The sequence below is a fragment of the Homalodisca vitripennis genome, chromosome 1 (genome assembly GCF_021130785.1).
Source record: "Homalodisca vitripennis isolate AUS2020 chromosome 1, UT_GWSS_2.1, whole genome shotgun sequence".
Taxonomy (NCBI): Eukaryota; Metazoa; Arthropoda; class Insecta; order Hemiptera; family Cicadellidae; genus Homalodisca; species Homalodisca vitripennis.
Window position 1 is genome coordinate 87,257,286 of NC_060207.1, and position 16,548 is coordinate 87,273,833.

Here is a 16,548-nt window from a genome sequence, read left to right on the forward strand (position 1 = left end):
TGAAGAATCAGGTATTTTTTGTAATAATTGAGTGTTTTGAAGTGATCGCTGGTAATTGTTTGTAAACAAGTATGTTATGGTGTCAAGTTGGAAGCAAGTTCACAATTAGTACATATATTTCTACAAAAAACTTTAAGATTTATCGAACTTGAGTAAAAATGATAGTAATGAAGAACATTTTCATTTTTTTGTAAATTTTATATCATCATAATGATAAAAACGATATTTTGTAGAAATATATCTGTGCCATGGGGTGGTATTACTGCAATATAAACCTGTGGTTTAAAACATTAATTAATGAAAAGTAGATTAACCTAACTACGTTTAGGTTTAAGGTCATTTGAAAATACATGCCAAATAATATACAGGGTGATGGAAATAAAAATATTGTTTTGATATAAAAAAATGCTTTATTTGATATAAAAAAGGTTTATTACCATAGGCTTGTAATGACTCATTTCATACACCCATCTCACATTCATTTCAATATTTAATTTAATTTAGAAATTTATTAGTAATAATAATTAAATAATTAAGGAATAATTAATAATTATAAATTGTCTCAAATTTTGATACAAACAATAATAAATACAAAATTAAATATATCAAAATTAATCAAAATTCACCTTATTACATATAAAACTCAAAAGTTATAAAGTAAACTAAAGTCAGTGATACAGTGTTCAGGGATGATTGTTGAGTGAAGAGAGCAGAGGTTTAAAAGTTTAAGAGGAGAGAGGGATATAGAAGAAGTGAAGCAAGATTATTATTTTAAATAAAGAAACTGGTTATATTTTATTCAGCAGTATTTGATTCAAAAGAAAGGTTAATTTATTAAATTCATATTATCACTGAAGTACAGAGAAGCAGAAGGCAGACATTGGGTGAGAAAATTCCTTTTAAATTTAACAGTGATCCCTTGGAAGAACATAAAACCCAGGAACATTCAATTTGGCTAACAATTCAAAATTAATATAATTAAAATTTAACAAAATTATTTTTCAAATTACAATATCTTTTATTAAAAACATTACCTAATATTTATATTTCATTAAGCCAGCACGACCACCCTACCCTAAAATTTAAGAACTGTATTTAAAAAAAAATACCATTATTGTATCCTCCATCTTGTTTCAAAATTCAAACCTGTATGTCAATTTATCATCATTAAAGTTCACATTTGTATCATACTGAGTTATTTATTATTTCTATCTATAATCATCAGAATACAAATTAAGTTTAACCATTTATTTAAAGTGTATAGTAGTAGTATATTACAGGCTGCAACTCTATTTTTCTGTATAATTTCCTCTAACAAGCCTTTGTTGTAGGATTCGCTCAATTATTATGTATTGTAATTTACTTTCTACACAGACCTAATATCATAAATTAGTTCACTATTCGAGACTAACAAATTAATTTATAAATATTATTACTTACAAAAATAATTCTATTTTAACTTTGCATTGTTTTGTGTTTGTAAGAAGTATTGTAAAATAATTTGTATACAGTGTGAGTTAAAAGTATGGATACACTCTGTTTAGTTTTTGACGGATAAAGATGGAGGGAGGAACTCTGTACACCTTTCTAGGAAATAGAAGTGAAGTTTTTAGTGACTACTGTTACAACTTTGGCCACTTCCTCAAAATGAGATTTTGTGGGTAGGGGCTCAAAATTGTTAGCAGTTTCCACTGCTCTTTTTCTTTTATCAAGACCTTTGAAATGAGGTGTCACTTAATTTTTTTATAATAGGCCTTTACATTTAAAAATTTTGAGCCACCCCCTAAAATCCCATTTTGGGGAAAAGAACAAGGTTGTAACAGTGACTAAAAAGTTCACTTCTATTTCCTAGAAAGATGTCCCGAGTTCCATCCCTTCATCTTTATCCATCAAAAACTAAACAGAGTGTATGCATACTTTTAACTCACACTGCATAAGCTGTTCATATATGGAAAAAACTAATTTTTATTGTTAATCTCATAATAATAGGAAACTAGTATACTTGTGATTTCAATCAAGATATTTCTTTCAATTGGATATAGAACTGTTATGCTAAATGGTATGCCAATACCATTTAAAAAAGTATTTAGTTTAAATATTTATTGGTATAAACTTATAAAGATTAATTAGAATTGTTATGCTTAATTCCTTAATGCCATGTAAAAAAGTATTTAGTTTAACTATTTATTAGTATAAACTTATAAAGATCAATAAAATTAATTAATACATTCATATTAATATAAAATTAATAAATTAAAAAAAGTGCATAAAATTAATTATTTTACATTACACAGAAGTCTACTTACCTCTGAAAAAATACAGAAGAAAACAAGATACATTTAGAGTATGCCATATATGCATGAAGATTTGTGAATATAAGCTTGCAAATTACTAGCATGATATGAGAACAACTGAGAACATTAAACATTACATAGTAATTCTATTGCAATATATAATGAGTAGGTATTTCAAAATTTATCATGGCATTTAATTAACAGTTAGTATTATAGGTTTTTAATTTACAATATTTATATATCAGTAAATGTGTTTAAGCTAATAATGCCTGTGATCTTGTTGATTGTAAAAACTTTTGTTCTACTCTCAACAAAATTATAGATCATGTCGGGATTCTAATCATTGTAAGCCTGTTTGTGAACATATTTTGACATTTTCAAGTTCCATCACCTTTTGCTCTCTCTTACCTACCATTTTATGTGGATTTTATTTGATATTCAGTACACACAAAATATTAGATTTAGATCATGTACAATAATTTAAAGTATCTTTAATATAGAATACAGATTAATTAAGAGATTTACATTTGAATTCAAACGGTTATTCTCTAAAGTTTCGGTAAGTTGGTGTGAAGGCTCCTAGTTTTCCAGAACCCACCATGGGTGCAGTTGTGGTTGGTTTTGCTCAGTTGGTGGTGTATTGGTGGCAAACTGCTCCTGGTGGTTTTGACTCTGACACATTGGTTCTTAGCTGAGGCGGGACACCTTATGTCAATCTGTTCATTTTCAAACAGAGTTAGTTCCGTTTTTGGCACCGACACCCTCTGTGAGTCTTCTTGTAGAATCAGGTACCCTCTGGGATCAAATCTGACCTGGAATAAATATAAATAAATAACACCAAAATATGGCAGAACTAAAGAGAATCTTTGTGCTTTTGTAGTTCATGTAATGAAAATTAAATAAAAATTTAAAAAATCCTTTTATATAACTGCTTTTCTAATCAAAATTTGATTTTTCAGATAAAAAAATCATACTAGGCGTATTTGGAAAGTAAGTACCATTTCATTGTACCGCCAACACAGCGCTGCGGTTGGCTTGCGCGTAAGTCTTCCTTTTTTTTCACTAGCTCTCAACTAACGCAATTTTGGTTGCTCTATGTTGTGTTTTCTGGTTGTTGTTAACATTTATAAAGTTTAAGACAATTACTGATCTCTCCAACTGTAAGATTCGTTCTTTAATTAAATTTTTGAGCGTAAAGAATGTGAAAGTGGCTGAAATTTATCGTCAACTTAAAGACATTTATGGTAAAGATGCAATAAGTGATAAAATAGTGAAAATGTGGTTTAGAATCTATATATGTAAATGCGAATGTTTGTTTGTATGTTCCGTTATAACTCTGGAACCAATGCACGAAACATCGTGAAATTTTGTACAGTGATTCTACACGTTCCTGGAAGTAACATGGGCATACATACTAGAGTAAATTTGGTCCAATTTAAATAGTTTATTTAATTAATTTTTTTATTATAAATCGTTGTTGATGTTAGAGTGTTTTATATTGGATCCGACAGACTGCGCTACGACACATAATACAAAGCGAACTGATACTTAACAGCTGTTAATACTTTCAGCTGAAGTTCATCAAAGAGGCAGAAACATTTGTTTACATTTAAAATTTAGAAAATTTTTATTGTAAAGTGCCTGATCAGTAGTGTAATGCAGGTTGCATAGAAGACGTCATTGCCTAATTTTAAATTCAGATTGCACCAATGATCAATAATCTATATATATAAAAATGAATGTTTGTATGTTTGTCCTTTATGGAATCGTGAACTATTGGACCGATCATGATGAAAATTTGTACGTATATGTATTTTTCCACGGAGAAGGTTTATAAGCTATGCCCATCCCTTTCCCGATTCAGGATTCCGCCCCACTGGTTACAGAAATACCCATAAGAAATGCATTGCAGCAAACATATGTTAACGTCTTTTCAAATTTTTAATCAGCTGTTCTTTGTAAACATATATTACACTTATAGTTTTAAAGCATAGAGTAAGCTTAAGAGAAACGACAAATTTTGTTTAAACTGTTTCTGCAATCACTGTTAAACATAGACTTTACTATCCAGATAATACAATTCAAATTTGACGTAAAAATTCACCTTTAACTGCAATATTTATTTAATATAAACCATGCTCATGCTTGATCAGAAGAGCAATGCAGATATCATAATTACTATCTTACGTTGGCTACAAATATAAAGAATGTTATAAAATCAACCTTAGTTGTTTTTTTTGACAGAAGTATGGTTCTCAAAACTCCGTGTGTACATATTCTCTCGATCGAGACAACAAAGCAAGCTCAATTGTGGCATCGGAGATATAACTAATTTAATCTAAAATTTATTATAGTAAAAAAAAAAAATTTACTAAGTAATATAAGGACTTCGGTTCTTAAGATTTGCGTGCGAAGCCGTGGGTAACAGCTAGATAGAGGCAGGAATATGGTACATACCTTCATAATACGCCCAAGAGGCTCACGATGGAACGACTATCAATTATCTCAGCAATGTTTAGAATGTGATAGAAAAAGAATAAGTGAATATAGTGTACTGTTTTCAACGGGAAATTGCGTGCGAAGCCGCGGGCAACTTTTGCAAAAAATTATTGAAATGCGCAGCAAAGCGCGCCGGGCCCGCTAGTCTATATATATAAAAATGAATGTTTGTATGTTTGTCCTTTATGGAATCGTGAACTATTGGACCGATCATGATGAAAATTTGTACGTATATGTATTTTTCCACGGAGAAGGTTTATAAGCTATGCCCATCCCTTTCCCGATTCAGGATTCCGCCCCACTGGTTACAGAAATACCCATAAGAAATGCATTGCAGCAAACATATGTTAACGTCTTTTCAAATTTTTAATCAGCTGTTCTTTGTAAACATATATTACACTTATAGTTTTAAAGCATAGAGTAAGCTTAAGAGAAACGACAAATTTTGTTTAAACTGTTTTTGCAATCACTGTTAAACATAGACTTTACTATCCAGATAATACAATTCAAATTTGACGTAAAAATTCACCTTTAACTGCAATATTTATTTAATATAAACCATGCTCATGCTTGATCAGAAGAGTAATGCAGATATCATAATTACTATCTTACGTTGGCTACAAATATAAAGAATGTTATAAAATCAACCTTAGTTGTTTTTTTTTGACAGAAGTATGGTTCTCAAAACTCCGTGTGTACATATTCTCTCGATCGAGACAACAAAGCAAGCTCAATCGTGGCATCGGAGATATAACTAATTTAATCTAAAATTTATTATAGTAAAAAAAAAAATTTACTAAGTAATATAAGGACTTCGGTTCTTAAGATTTGCGTGCAAAGCCGTGGGTAACAGCTAGATAGAGGCAGGAATATGGTACATACCTTCATAATACGCCCAAGAGGCTCACGATGGAACGACTATCAATTATCTCAGCAATGTTTAGAATGTGATAGAAAAAGAATAAGTGAATATAGTGTACTGTTTTCAACGGGAAATTGCGTGCGAAGCCGCGGGCAACTTTTGCAAAAAATTATTGAAATGCGCAGCAAAGCGCGCCGGGCCCGCTAGTAATATATAAAAATGAATGTTTGTGTGTTTGTCCTTTATAGACTCAGAAACTATTGGACCGATCACTATGAAAATTTGTATTTATTTGTATTTTTCTATGTAGAAGGTTTATATGCAATGCCCATTGATGTAACTCACCACCAGGCTGTACTGCAAGATATAAAAGTTATCAAAGCGCCTGCACATTATAAACTGCAATTACGACACAGTTACGTATATTAAATAGCCAAACACTATTTGAAGGCAAAGAAATATACGGGAAAGCTTAAGAGACGCGTGCGAAGCCGCGGGAAACAGCTAGTATTCAATAAAGGTCGAACAAATGTGGCGTCAATGAATCCTAGAAGACAGATGGTGCACATTTACAACGCTTCCAAATGAATTTCCGCAAATTTCATGAATTGGTTTGTACGAGATTTGTACATACGGCCTAGATTATCATAAGCTGTATTCCTGATGGGTTTAAAAAATGCTTATTGATGTTCACAAAGCCAAACGAGTTGGAAGCACTTTGATCAACCATACAGATAGTCGTCACCAGTACAGGATTTATCTGACACATGAAGCGCAAGCACTTTGGATCCGACGGTGAGTTGAAAAATACTATGAAATCGTCACTAGTGAGAAGTGTCTATGCAGAAGGAACTGAAAAGCTGGTCACCACTACAAAAAGTGTCTGTACATTCATGGAAACTATTTATAAAAATAGTTAAGGGTAGTTCTTTCTTGTTAAAATAAAATTTATTTGAATTGTTTTACACATTTTTTTTTCAAAATGGTACTTACTTTCCTAATACGCTTTATACTTTAATGTTTTCTAAACATATCAAAAATCTGGAGCGACTTGAATTATTTATTAATATCATGTTATCTGAATGTGTATATCTCATATAGCTTTTGCTATTGTTATCTGTTACTGTTTATTGTTATATTTTAATGTTGACTGAAATTGAAACGTTAACTACTAGTATCTTTCTTCTTATTTAATGTAAATTAAAACAACCAAAACATAGTGATAAACATGCCAAAGTCATACATGACAATAGAGAAGTTGCATAAAATTATGCCTGATACACACGCCAAGCAGTTATTAATCTCCCTAATGTTCAGTTAGCGTATGGGTAAAACAAACAAGTGTTGAAGGCTAAGGTTATAGAAGTTTGAAGCAATGTAATTGGTCTAACCCTTTGAAGCCTATGTTTCACTCTAATGAAATTTGTAAAGTAATGGTTTTTTGCCTTTCCAAATTAATATGGAGTAAATACATAAGCACTGAATGAGAGGCAATAATGTAACATTGTAACAATAAAGTAATGAGATAGGCAATATACAGGGTGTAACAAAAAGCTTGGGCTGGCTATGTATTTTCATTTTCTGAGCGTGATTCTAAGCTAAAAATGAAGAATAATTTTATTCCGATTTCCACTTTATTTAGCAGTTATATGTTATTGTTCTTCTTTTTTTTACAATTTTATCTTTGTTGCTACCTTTATGATTGTTACAAAACTTGGTAAATGGGTCTATATCAATAAGTATTAAATCAGAAAAAAATACCTTAAAATTAGGTTTCATATTTTCAAAATAGCCGCCATTTAACTTTTATTATATAAAATATCTGATAAACAACTGTTTTCATAAAAGTTTTATAAGACACAAAAAATATTTATAAATAACTTTTACTTTCCAAAGATACCTCATTTGTAAAACATTGGTTAAGAAATAACTATTTTATGAAAGGTTTTGTATAACTCGTGCAAACTAAATGGCCATAATTTGACAGTATTTGAACAGCTGTTATTTAAATCAACTGTCACTGTAATTGGTATAAATTTGTATAACCTATTTAAAACAGCTGATGCCTATCAAAAGACAAAACCTTAGTTGCTCCCGGCTTGTGCAAGCATAACTATAAAGTGATTGTGCTCGCCTTGACAGATTTCTTTGCAAATAGTTGGTATCTTATGCAGTTTTTATAACTATACAGGTTTTTTTGTTATTTGAGTTTTAAAGTTTTAAACAGACGCCATTTTGTTAATATGAAAGTAAATAACACAATATTTTTTCTCTTATCTATATAAACCTATGTGCAAAATTTGGTTTCTTTAGTTTTACTAGTTAAAGAGATAATAATTTTTTTATCAAAAAATACAAAATGGCAGCTAGTGGCTAAACGAGATGTTTCTCGGCCTATGTTTACGTGACATTTCTTGTTTGAAATGATTATAACTATCATCCACAGAAGTTTGTGACACCCTTTTGTGAACACTCTGTATATACTGATAATTCTACAATTTGCTGTTTCAGTAATTAATTACAAAACAATCATATGTCATGCTAATTATTACTAAAGTCTTTTTTCTGCTGTCTAATAAAATATACATCTATAAATTTAATTTTGCTAATATTGATCATCTGGCTTAATAATTTATAACATACATTCATTGTGTAAAGGCGTCTTTCAATTCAATTCTTCAAGCATAAACAGTGAACTAAAGAGTTAAAATGTAATAGATTTAAGTTTTATTTGTTTTTATATTAAATTGTCATTACCTGTGTAGGAGGTTCGGTGGTTCTGGCGTTGAAGGCTGCCACTTTGGCCGAAGTCTGAGCCAGTCTATCCCTGCACCAACACAACAGTTTACTGTACCTCTCACGTCACATTGTCGCTGGGTCCTGCATCACATCTAACTGAAAATGATGAAATCCAAGAATCCTTGGTACTCTGTATCAAGCAAGTCTCTAATATTGAATTAATCTCTTAAGTTATTGTTGATGGTTCAATATTTTGCCTGCTCCAACAAGTCAGCTTAAAATTGTTTTAAATATTTAAAAAAATATATTTATGATTACTATTTATTATTAGACTCTCTTTTGAGAAAAAGATAAACAAACAACCCAACAATATAGGTGGAGAGTTAAAGAAAACAATATTATTGTTTAGTATTTATGGTCCAACTCGAGAAAATGTAAGCTCCCTTAGTTTATTTTTAAGTAGTTAACTAATTGTAGCGGTATTGCCAACATCCCACTATGGTGATGTGTGCTTTGGTAGTCACGTTCATAGGTTTGACTACTATACTAATGTGGCTGTGAATTGTTGTTTACTCAGGTGAACCTGAGTATATCTTGTAATAGAATTGAAATATGTGTTCAGTAAAAAGGAAATAATGCAATACAACTCAAGCAGTTGTTATTTTACATGACATCTCAAGATATTCATTAAAAATATGAGAAATGGCTTTACTGTCAGGTTAGGATAGAATACTGCTAGAAAAGTGCATATGGCACCATTTGTCAATTGAATGATTGATTTTATGAACTTTTTAGTTTACAAGAGAGTAGACCTTGCATTCATAAGGGGTTGTAGGGCCGAAATACTGATCAGTGATGGGCGATAACTTTGTATCTTGCACTGGGTAGGTAGCACTAGCATACTAAATCTTATATTTTTTGCCAATTCGTATTGACTCACCATTTAGACATTATTTCCTTTAAAATTAAATTAAAATTAGATTGCAGTGTTAAACTATCAGAGTTACACAATACAAAATCTTGAAGAAAATAAGATGGGCCCATTTAAACCAATACTAAAACGCTGGTCTGTAGTTTGCACACTTTTTAAAATAAACTACATAACATATAGCAATGAAATTTATGTGGGTTGTTTTATAGATATTTTATATGGTTTAAAAAATAACTTTTAAAGACTATTTATTTCCTATATACCTACAAAAAGATTGTTTTACTTTAATTTTAATTTTTAATTATTTTTTTCTTCCTGCAATCATATTAAAAGCTTGTGTCAAACCTTATAAAAGACTTAATTAAACATGTGGTCAAAATTTCAATGCTTTCTATCTCTTTTGCTTCCTCAGAAAAGTTTACAAAATCCCATTAAAAAGGTTATTTTTGAACAATTGCAAAAAAATTTAGACAAATTAATTATTCACAGAAAATGTATTAGTTTAAGCAGTTCCTACCTTGAAATAATTCTGTACCTTAGGTGTGATCATTAAAATTTTCTTCTTCAACTTCAAGCTTTTTCTGTCCTTTGGTTTGTGCTTTCTTTGTCATCTCTTATGTTTGTTTTTCTAAAAAGTAAACTTGGTCTTTGTCCATGTTCATAGCTCACAATGTGTTCAACATTTATTCTGAGATTTTTCATGATTTCACATTTGACAATGTAGACATCATTAAAAGATGCAATAACTTCATAAACACCAAAATGAAATGTTGATATGCCCATAGAGTTTTGAGAAGTCAACTCCAAATGATGTTATTCATGTTTTCATTAGGCTTTTCAGTGTGGCCATGCATATGTTTTTGAGAAGGGTTTTCTTTGGTATATCATCAAAGCTTTTTAGCTTTCATTACCTCCTGAGGTAATTCAGTTCAACAAAGAGAACTAGAGCATCTGCCCAGGGTGTGTTGTGACGGAAATCTGAGCGTGCAACATATTTTCTAAAGCAAATAAAACTAGTTTACAACCCCTTATATGCCCCTTAAATATAAAATAACATAGAATAATCAAATACAGTACAAAGGTCTTAACATTTTAAAAATATTTGTTTACCATTGTCTTCTGTGTAATGTATTTATAGTTACAGTTCTTTTTTGTGCTGTAGAAGAACTCAGCCTGAACACATCAGAGCAGAAACAGGTTTTAGCATTGGATGATATATCTTTTCATAGAATATTAAATTATTTAACAGAAGCTGAAATTGAAAAAATATCTTAATTTGATTTTTCTACTATCAGCTTGCTTCAGGTACAATATTATACTACTATTGTATTGTTATAATAATAAAATGTATAATTTTTTTATAGCAGAAGGTTTTATATGTAAATATTTACTATTTTAAATTGTATCAACAAAATATTATTACGTTTTCGAAATGGCAGTATGATCTCCTCAGACCGGTTCATAATATCACAAATAAGACAGAGTAAATAAGTCATGTCAATACTGTGTGTTGTGCTAACATCAAGAACAAGCAACATACATAATATGTGTAGTGCAAGCACTATTATTATTTGTGGATATAGTTCTAATGTAGGTAGAAAGAATAATGTAATGATTTGCCTCTCCTGGGAACAAGGGAGTCTGCCTTGGACTGGGGAGGTTATTACAGAAACATTTGGAATGAGAAGTCTGTTTCAAGTATATTATTAATTTAATTTTTATAACAATAAACCCTACCTACAATCACTGGAAAAAGCAGACTCTGGAATAAAAGTAAAGAAAACTGGAACATCAAAATGAAACAAAATTTGTTTCCCTTATTTTAAATGCTTCTTATGCAGTTTTACTGCCTTTTCCTCTCTAATTTAATCATCTTTTATTATTGCCAAATTATTTCATATCACAAATTATTTTGTACAATACTTTGAACATAATTTTGATGTCCTTGTTAAGGCTAAATGAAAAATAATTATTTTTACAACTGTTGAGTTATACATTTTCAATAAATTATATGTTTAAGATTAATATGTAATTCTGCAGTTGACTACATTATAATTAAATATAGTTATAATAGCAAATTGTTACTATAAGAAAGTTTAAGAGCTTAGTTTTATAATTTTATCATATAATCTACATAATAAAAACTAACATGAAACAAAGCAATGGACTGAAGAGAAATATTTTAAGTTGTTTTAACTAGTGCTGGAACTTCAAGAAGAAAGTGATATGCGCCTAGCAAACAATACCTGTCCTGTAACCAATTTTATTTTAAAAAAGTTCTTGGTACAAAATCAGTGTTGTCTTACTGTTCAAGAAATAATAAATAATAAAATGATCTTTACCAGTATTTAATATTTTTTGAAATTTATTTGAGATAAATCAGAAAAAAGGTTAAAAGTGAAGTTTTGTACCGTTGGCATACTGTTAGCAATATGAAATTTTAAATACAAAGTTGTTTTGTTTATAAGAAAGTTTATTTCATAACATAACCTGGATTTTAATATAATAGTTTTGTCTTTTGTGTTATTACTGATTGGGCATACTACTGTATTTTGAAATAGTTACATGAAGTACTGAAATCATTTAATAAAAATATCTAAACACTGTGCTTATCTGAATTTATATAAGATAAAAAATAAGTATATTAACTTTAAACATGAGATATTTCAAGATTAATTTAAAAAATATCTTTACAAATTAATCATAATTTAACTACAAGTACATTTTATGTACAAAATTAAAAATTCTTTGAAGAGACTGACAGAATTCTGTTGTTCTTGTTAACTAATGATGTTATCCACGCCCCCTTGACCTCAGATTGGGTTGCTTCTTTAAAGTTAATTCTCTAAGTTGGCAAATTTAGAGCAATGACAGACCTGTGGCATCGGTTTATCACATCATCAAGCAATGTTTAATGCATATGAAATTGCAGTCATTGTATGAAAGTTACTAGCAATACAGATAGAAAATATTTATCTCTCCTTTTACTGTGAAATATTTAGATAAATTTTTGTTATACTATGTATTAAATAAATATATTTATTCCTATTGTATCATCCTTTCATCAAAGAACAATTAATTATACAAAAAGTAATAAATCCACAATACATAGTTATGTATATCTTGGTTTGTATTGATTAGCTGTATTTATAGTAAAATTGCATTGTTTTTATGGCAATATTTTAATAATGTGAGTAATAAACATGCTAATGACAATGGACCGAGTGGTTGTTTATAACATAATCAAGCTCAGTCAATGACAGATATGGGTTTAAGGGTTTTATAGAGTAATACATATGAAGACTTATTACATACAAAAATACAAGCAAGTAAGGTGATAGGGTACAAGTAAGTACCTTATCACTAATATATAAGCTGTACTGATCTATGCTTGTGAATAGTCTCAATACCTTACTCTTTTTTATTGTGAAAGTTTCTGAAGATGTTTGAAAGTTTGATACTCAATCACACAAAGCCTTAGCGGTCAAATTTAGACAAGATTGGCATGTACATTGTTTAGGTATAAAAATAAAACACAAATAAATATTCTGTATAAGTAATTTAAAAATAATTTAAATACTGAAGAAATAGTTAAAATTTTTGAATGTAAATTGAGTCACAGCAACGCAAAATGCCACACAGTATCACAGAATTTTGTATTTAATGAACAGGCCTTGACTGTTGCGCTGTGTTACAGATACTAATGATAGTATTATCATCTAACTTCTACTATAGACGACAGTTTTTCTCTTGCTATTAAATATTATTGAAATGAAACATTGTTTATAAAATTCAATTTAATGAACAAAATTGTAACTGTGTGCATGTAAGATACTAAAAATTGGCTTCTTTAACATAGTGAAAAGGCAGATCTATGTTAGCTGCAGAAAAGAAAAAAAAGCATAGGGATTTGGGTCCAAATGACACAACAAACCATTTACTCCATTGCTTTGTAAATTTTTGAAAACAAGCGAACGCATTGAGCTCGTGACTGACACATTGCAAATGTACGACACACTTAAAGCACGATTTTTTTTTATTGTAGCAAACAAACAAAAAACACACTGTCCCTGTCTTTTATCTAGGGGACAGTGAGTTCATTTTTACACTGATGGGGGATACAATACTGATTAGGTATGTAAAACTAATATATAATTCCTAGTATGATTCAAGAAATACGATGATCCGATGATATTTCAAACAGACATTAAAGCAAGGGCATACTATGTATTGTATCAGGGCTACAGATGTTTATACTTTAGATAAACGAATACCGAGAATACAAACAAATATCGATCCAGGTGACGTGAATTGAAGTGTTTGCAAATGTTATTAGTAAATAGGGATGGTCTAAAAAGTTCTTCTGTGTGTGTGTGTGCATGTGCTCGTGTGTGTGTGTGTGTGTGTGTGTGTGTGTGTGTGTGTGTGTGTGTGTGTGTGTGTGTGTGTGTGTGAGTACATATCTTGAAAACCGTTTGGTGGACAGTGTAGAGATCTAGCACCAATGTTGGTCTTTTAAAGATTAAGGCATAGCCATAAAATCTAGGATTTTTACTCTATTCCTTGTATCAGATGTAAATCACAAGCACTGGATGTAGACCATGTTGATAACTCATAATATCAAATAACTCAATCGATCTGATCAACCTGACACTATTAACGCAATATAAATTTGTGAAACTAAATGTTTTAATTGGATTCCTTTCAAAGAAATTAACAACATTTTATGTATATCAGGGTACTAGTAAACTTTATAAATATACACTTTCTTCATTGGGAAAATTGTTTAAAATTTGGAATACTTTAAAAATAAACATAAAAATAAAAAATACTTGTATGAAATATCATGATTGGGGTATAAACTTGTCTTCCTAAATTTAAGTTGATGTTACAACCGACACATCCATATACTTACTAAATAAATATAATATTATATACATATAATAATATGTAATAGAATATATATATTCTAAAGATATTGTAAAGACTCGTAATACATTTTTTTTAAATTATACACCACAATGGAGTTTCCGCTGTCTACCTTGTGATGGTACACAATGAATAACTTTCAACGAAAGTATGTGCTGGGCTATAAACTTATATTCAGTTGAATTAAAAATAGCTGACTATTAATTAATAGAAAAATGGATAGCAAAGTTATGGATAAATAGGAAATTTTCTTTCCCATTTTCAATAATGTGGTCATTTTAGTAAACATTAAATACTTTGATCAAAGAATCAATCGTATATTACTTCCTGACAAAGCACTTTTCTAACTGAGCATAGCAAATTTTGTCAAGGCGTTTGTTATGTAATAATTATTTGTAAATAAGATTAAGAATGTTTATCTGGTGACTTACTTTTCATTCACCTTTAAATTTGGCTATTAGTCCATGATAAAGTACCCAGAGTAAGTAAGTTCTGTGTTATAATTACATATTTTTAAAACTATATTACTTTGTAAGAATCATCTCCTACTATTACCTCTGAATTTTTGCAAACTAAAGAAGAGAAAGATTTGATTTGATAATAGCTTAGTACGTTGGAAATGTTACATTTGTTAAGTAATTTTCTGATATTAACTGAGATCTTCCTTTGTCTTGTAAATATTTTTGTTGAGCTTGTAACAATATGTATATTAAGTAGTCAACGAATGATCATAGATTCTCAGACTAATCGAAAGATTTAGCAATTTCACTTGTATATATTATGGATAGAATTTACACAGTTTTCCAATAGTTGTTACGTTAAACTGTAATCATTATGAGACCCCTCACATTGTATGTCATCTCATCTGCAAATTGTAAATACCATATTAATAGTCTACCAGGAGATGAATGGAGTGAGGAGGTCAGATGGAGATGATGAACTCGGCATTGTTGGTACCTGATGCGACTCTTGTTGATCAAGCCCTGTGTATTTTGTGAAAACCATTGATTTGAGCACAAAATAAAAATTATTTATTATTGTTACTCGTTTTTTTTAACTATGTCCTGTACATTATTGCATCTAGTATTTTCTCTTGACTGGTATCGAAAGTGAATATGTTGGAAGAGCTACAAGAAGCAGATTTTGCTTTAGAAAGAATAAGAAGAAAGAAAGAGTACTGTATTCATACAATAACAAAAAAATAAATATTACCCTCACAAATCTATGGCTATATTACTCTCACAATATAAATGGCTATTTAAGATGCTTATATTCACTCACAAATAATTCTTTCCAGAGCATAGTACCATACTTACAAATAAAATATGTGTTGAACATTTAGAAAATAAACAAGCTACACATTACTTTTTTACAAAATAGACACATTTTGTTACAGCAAAATTTGGAAATTCATTAAGAAAAAGTTTAATAGATATTGGTTTTTTTATGTATATTTTTACTGTAAGAATTGTCTAAAATATACTAAATTCCAATTTTTTAGTTTGTGCAACTTATTACTTTTTTACAGCAACAATTTCACAAATTTCATATAAAGCTTAGATTAAAATTGGAACTCTTTATATTTTTTTTATATACGAGTACATATGGTTATACAAACCAGTCCAAAAGTCTTCAAAATACTTAAAACATTTCAAACAGAAATATATTTAACTTTTCTAAAAATGTATTGTTAGTCTCATTTCAGTCTAATAGAAAAATGAAAAAATACATTACCTTGTGTATAAACGTGAAGACATGTATGAGGCAATATGATCTTTGCCCTGTTGACTGCAGCCTGTAGGCTTGTTGCACATCTCTACAGTTTTAATGGGGAACTCTCTGCTGCCAGATGTCGCTCTTTTTTAATAAACAACAGCAAATAATTTGTTATCCTACATACATATATATAATACACTTATATATAATAATAAGTGTGAAAGTTTGTGAAGATGTTTGGGTGTTTGATACTATATCACACAAAACGCAGTGGACGGAATTTGACAAATTTGGCATGTACATTACTTAGATATAGGAATCAAACGTAGGCACATGTTTATTTAAAAATATCAGTTATAAATACTTTTAAAAATATTGAAAGAAAAGTGTATTTACTGTAAAGATAAGCAATATTTTTACAGCTGACAGTCACAGACTGCCAGCATTCTCACATTACTTAGTACTTGTATGAACCAGCGGTTGTGTGATATATGTAATAAAGATAAATAGTATTATATAACTGTTATTATATTGCCCTATTAGAGAAAAAGACCTTAAGTCTAAAAAACTTTAAATTG

The 16,548-nt window shown here is 29.7% G+C and overlaps 2 protein-coding genes across 6 annotated transcripts in view; one reads left to right on the top strand and one right to left on the bottom strand.

Annotated features, from left to right (window-relative positions):
• The window catches only part of LOC124366089 (sodium-dependent phosphate transport protein 1, chloroplastic-like), a 56,643-nt gene extending 41,346 nt beyond the window's left edge, over nt 1–15,297 (top strand). Inside the window, exons 10-11 of one of the 3 annotated variants that reach the window (XR_006922776.1) lie at nt 3,254–3,335; nt 8,421–15,297. The gene's annotated coding sequence lies outside the window, so the exon portion shown is untranslated. The remainder of the gene's footprint in view (nt 1–3,253; nt 3,336–8,420) is intronic. The other 2 variants (XM_046822350.1, XM_046822337.1) reach the window with 2 other exon arrangements.
• Nucleotides 1,867–16,548, bottom strand: part of LOC124366103 — a 42,261-nt gene continuing 27,579 nt past the window's right edge. For all 3 annotated transcript variants that reach the window (XM_046822362.1, XM_046822371.1, XM_046822381.1), the window contains exons 2-4: nt 15,989–16,111; nt 8,413–8,482; nt 1,867–3,106 (exon numbers count right to left, since the gene is read on the bottom strand). In XM_046822362.1, coding sequence (XP_046678318.1) covers nt 2,843–3,106; nt 8,413–8,482; nt 15,989–16,111 — 457 coding nt within the window. In that variant the 3' untranslated portion in view covers nt 1,867–2,842. The remainder of the gene's footprint in view (nt 3,107–8,412; nt 8,483–15,988; nt 16,112–16,548) is intronic.